This window comes from Pteropus vampyrus, unplaced genomic scaffold (assembly GCF_000151845.1).
Source record: "Pteropus vampyrus isolate Shadow unplaced genomic scaffold, Pvam_2.0 Scaffold69, whole genome shotgun sequence".
Taxonomy (NCBI): Eukaryota; Metazoa; Chordata; class Mammalia; order Chiroptera; family Pteropodidae; genus Pteropus; species Pteropus vampyrus.
Window position 1 is genome coordinate 1,169,110 of NW_011888850.1, and position 4,579 is coordinate 1,173,688.

Genomic DNA, 4,579 nt, shown 5'->3' on the forward strand with positions numbered 1-4,579 from the left:
GGTTGACCTACTAAAAAAAGCATTTTCCAAACGGTCCTTTCCACCTCTGCCTCCCACCCTCCCACCCCACCCGCCCCTGTATAATAGATTTTCCTATTGGGATTTCAAGAGAATCCTGATAATTTTTTTGGTAATGGGAGATGGTTAAAAAATGCTATATCCTAATTCCAATCTAATCAGCAGCAGCAATTTCCGTTCATTCAGTACCAGCGCTGTGGAAATAAATGTTAAAAACAAACAAAAAAATCTGCCTTCCTCAAGTTTACATTCCAGTGAACATAGGCAGATCAAAAAACAAGAAAAAAAGACGACGTTTTGCGTCACTACGACATAGGGCAAAGAAAGGTGAGGCACTACTACTGGTCCTCGGACTCCTCAAAACCTAATCCCAAGTTAGTTTATCCCCGCCACATCGGTCCCGGGCGGGCTTCAGACTCCGCCCACGGCCCCGCCTTCCGGGCCTGGTCCCGCCCACGCTTCTGACGTCAATTTTCCAGGCCGCGCCGCATTGACCTGGCCAATCGAAAGCCGCAAAAGCTGCTCGGGCTCCATTAAGCCCCGCCCCGTGAGTCGAGGCGCGGCGACGGCGATGGGTCCCGGCGGCTGTGTGGCGCGGCGTCTCGGGACGCTTCTCTGGCGTAGGGCCCTGTCCCCGCGAGCGGGGTCTGCGGCAAGCGATGGGTCTCGGCTTCCGCTGCTGGCCGCGGGGCAGCTTTCGGCGGGGCCAGCGGTCAGCGGGGCCTGCTTGACCCTCAGCCGTGCGCGCTGCCTGCATGGTGGGCCGGGTCTGGAGAAGCGGGCGGAGTGGGCAGCTGGCGAGGGGCTCCCGGAATTAGGCACAGCAGGTACGGACATGGAGGAGGGTGGCGGCGGCCCCCTCCGTGCAGCCGGGCGCCGGGTCCCAGCTGAAGAGGCTCTGAGTCCCCCTGTTTATGCATGTCTCTTGGAGTCACAAAACTCCTTCAGATCCAGAGCTCCAAGGGCACTTCACAGGTTGTTGGCACCAACTTTGCCGTTTCGCAGTCAAGGAACTGAGATGATTTGACGTCTCCAAAACCGCAGTCGTCTGAACGACCACACCGTCCTTATCCCCTTTCAAACTCTTCTTAGGGTCCTGAGAAGTGGATTTGTTGATAGTGTCAGGCGTGAGGATTCTGAGGAAGAGCCAGAAGCTTGGGGCGAAGGGGTGTGTAAGACGCGCTAACAGGAAATGGGGCTAATTTAAGGTCCTCTAATCATTGTAAGGTTTTAGACACTTGAGAAATGACAAATAGATCACATTTGCGGAAAGATAGTGTATGAGAGGGAGAAGTGTTGTGAACAAGGCATTAGGTCCCCGGGAGTCCCTTGTAGAACTTAAGAGAGCAATAAATTTATATACTGTGATACTCTAAGGTAAAAAACAGCGTATCTAACTCTGCAGGAAAAGAATAGATTTTCAAAGATAATAGTTATTATGTAGCCCAAATGGTTTTTTTAAGAAAAACGAGTGTTCGAAATGAGAATTGCTATTGAAATTTTAATTCTCATTGGTCGATTTGGGGCCACATACTTTCTGCTAGGCCTAAGTTTCTTTATCAGGTGAAGGTTGTGAACCAGATGCTGAGAGCCCTTCCAACTCACAATTCTAGTTTTGTGATTCTTTATGCCCGCAGTTCAATTTAATATGCCCCAGGATATCACCACCTCCCCAACTTATGCTGCTGTTTTTCTTTGTATAGCAGTTCTGTGTTTGAGGTGTATTGCTCATTTCCTCAAGTACCAGTGAACAGAAAGTTATTTATTGCTGATGTATGGTTCTACTTGTATTGGTACTAGCAAAGGATGTACGCTGACTGTGTAGCCTGAGCACCCTTTCTATAAAAGCTGAGCAGTACTATATGAAAACCACTGCCCAGGTTCAGCTTCCAGAAGGCCTGGGCCCTGCCTTCTTTCAAAACATTTTAGATCTAAATACCCTCATGGAGCAGTTCCACTGTCAATCACCTGTATCTTTGGGTGCATACAGTGTCTGTCTCCTACTTGGCCACCGACATAAGCAAATCTTTGTGTATTTCAGATCATGCTGGTCCCAAGTTTGACATCAATACTCTGGTTTCACTTCTGAGGCAGGAAAATGCCAGAGACATTTGCGTGATCAAGGTTCCTCCAGAAATGAAATATACAGATTACTTTCTGATTGTTAGTGGAACATCTACCCGACACTTACATGCCATGGCCTACTACATTGTGAAAATGGTAAGATGCTTTCTTTTCTCTCTGGAACCATTAGCTAAATGGAGTAGTGTTAGTGCATCAGGCTGAGGAGCAGTACTTGAAAAGTGAACCCATCATATGAGATTATTATAAGAAGCCCAAATTTTCAGAATTTGCATGAGTGTTTTATATTTTTAGTGAAAGTTAGTGAAAGTTATGGAGACAAATGTCTAGCCCTAGTAAGTCAGGCCTCTTGTGACCACAAGGAAAAAATATATTAAAAAATAACCTGAGGCAGACTAGAAGACAGTAAATGTAACCCAGAGGGATTTCTAGAGCAGTGCTGTCCATTGTGGTAGCCATTGCTATGTGTGGCTATTTAATTATAAGTTAAAATTGAAAATTCAGTCTTCAGTTGTACTAGCCAAATTTCAGGTGCTCAGTGGCCACATGTGGCTTAATGGCTACCATATTGGAGAGCACACTATAAAACAGTGGTCCCCAACCCCCGGGCCGCAGATGGGTACTTGTCCCGTGGTCTGTTAGGAATCTGGTCACACAGCAGGAGGTGAGGGGTATGCAAGCGAGTGAAGCTTCATCTATATTTGCAGCTGCTCTCCAGCACTAGCATCACCACCTTAGCTCCACCTCAGATCATCAAGCATTAGATTTTCATAGGAGCATTAGTCCCCGGTGCCAGAAAGGTTGAGGACTGCACTTATAAAACATTTCATAATTGCAAAAAGTTCCATGGGATAGTGATGGCTTAGAATTTGATTCAAATGTTTGAGCATGTCCAGTGTTCTCAAGTACTGTTCTGGGTATTGGGAAGATAAAAATGAAAAAGATTTAGTCCTCACCCTCTAGATTCACAGATCTAGTTGTAAAAAGGGAAAGCATTCATATTCCTGGACTGAATATGAATCAAAATGAGGAAGAAAATGTACTTGGCAGCCTTTAGCTGATTCTGATACCACTCTACAGGGAACATACCTCTTTCACTTTGTTGAAAATTGGTAATAGAGGGGATAATTAAGACCAAAAGAATAGCTAGAATTGCCTAGAGAAGGGAGGTAAAAATAAGGGGGCTGAAAACAGCCCTGGGGCAACATGGCAAAGCAAAGGAAGATTAAAAAAAAAAAAACAGAAGAGCAGGAAGAAGAGTTATAAGACAAGGTGCCCAGGGTCTCTGTCAGGCATAATAGTGGGATAGAGTAAGATGAAGATTTACAAGTGACCTCTTACTCATAAAAAGGGCAAGAGGTTTTTCAGAGAAGTTTCTATGGAAGAGGAAGAGCAGAGGAATAGAAATTACTTTACCAAAATTTTGAGGAGGGAGAAAAAAGCAAGGTCAGGAAAGTTTTGTCATTTGTGATAAAAATATTTATAATCTAAAGCTTAACATTTTAACAATTTTTAAGTGTACAATTAAGTGGCATTAGGTACATTCACATTGTACAACCACCATCTTTTTCCAGAATTTTTTTATCTTGCAAAATGAAAACTGTGTACGTATTAGACAGTAACTTCTCATTGTCCCTTCCCCCCAGACCCAGGCAGCCACCATTCTGCTTTCCGTCTGTAAATTTATCTACTCTAAGTACTTCATATGAGTGAAATCATATCCTATTTGTCCTTTTGTGACTGGCTTATGTCACTTAGCATAATGTTTTCAAGGTCTATCCATGTTGTAGCATGTGTCAGAGTATTTTATTGTATGTTAATACCATATTTTATCTCCTTCAGTTAATGGACATTTGGGTTGTTTCCACCTTTTGGCTATTATGAATAATGCTGCTATAAATGTGAGTGTAGAAATACATGTTCATGTCCCTGCTTTTTTTTTAAATTTATTTTTTAATTATAGTTGACATACAATATTATATTAGTTTCAGGTATACAGCATAGTGATTAGACGCTTATATACCTTAAGGAGTGATCACCATGATAAGCGTGGTACCCATCTGACAGCATACATAGTCATTACAATATTACTGACTATTCTCTATGACTAATTTTATAACTGGCAGTTCATACTTCTTCATCCTCTTCACTTTTATTTGCCCATCTCCCTACCTCCCTTACATCTGGCAACCATTAGTTCTCCGTATCTATTAGTTTGTTTTGTTCGTTTATTTTGTTTTTTAGATTCTACATATAAGTGAAATCATACAGTATTGATCTTTCTCTGTCTGAATTATTTCACTTAGCATAATGCCTTCTAGGTCCATACATGTTGCAAATGGCAAGATTTCATTCTTTTTTATAGCCGAGTAACATTCCATTGTATATTTGTACCACATTCTCTTTAGTCTTCTATTGATACACACCTAGATTGCTTCCATACCCTAGCTATTGTAAATAATGCTGCAGTGAACATAGG

The 4,579-nt window shown here is 42.9% G+C and overlaps 1 protein-coding gene and 1 long non-coding RNA gene across 3 annotated transcripts in view; one reads left to right on the forward strand and one right to left on the reverse strand.

Moving 5' to 3' along the window:
• Positions 1 to 546: 546 nt before the first annotated feature.
• Positions 547 to 4,579, forward strand: part of MALSU1 (mitochondrial assembly of ribosomal large subunit 1) — a 12,629-nt gene continuing 8,596 nt past the window's right edge. For both annotated transcript variants that reach the window (XM_011361663.2, XM_011361664.2), the window contains exons 1-2: positions 547 to 845; positions 2,060 to 2,238. In XM_011361663.2, coding sequence (XP_011359965.1) covers positions 590 to 845; positions 2,060 to 2,238 — 435 coding nt within the window. In that variant the 5' untranslated portion in view covers positions 547 to 589. The remainder of the gene's footprint in view (positions 846 to 2,059; positions 2,239 to 4,579) is intronic.
• Positions 4,179 to 4,579, reverse strand: part of LOC111740862 — a 3,635-nt gene continuing 3,234 nt past the window's right edge. The window contains exon 3 of the long non-coding RNA XR_002780779.1: positions 4,179 to 4,194. This is a non-coding gene — a long non-coding RNA (uncharacterized LOC111740862). The remainder of the gene's footprint in view (positions 4,195 to 4,579) is intronic.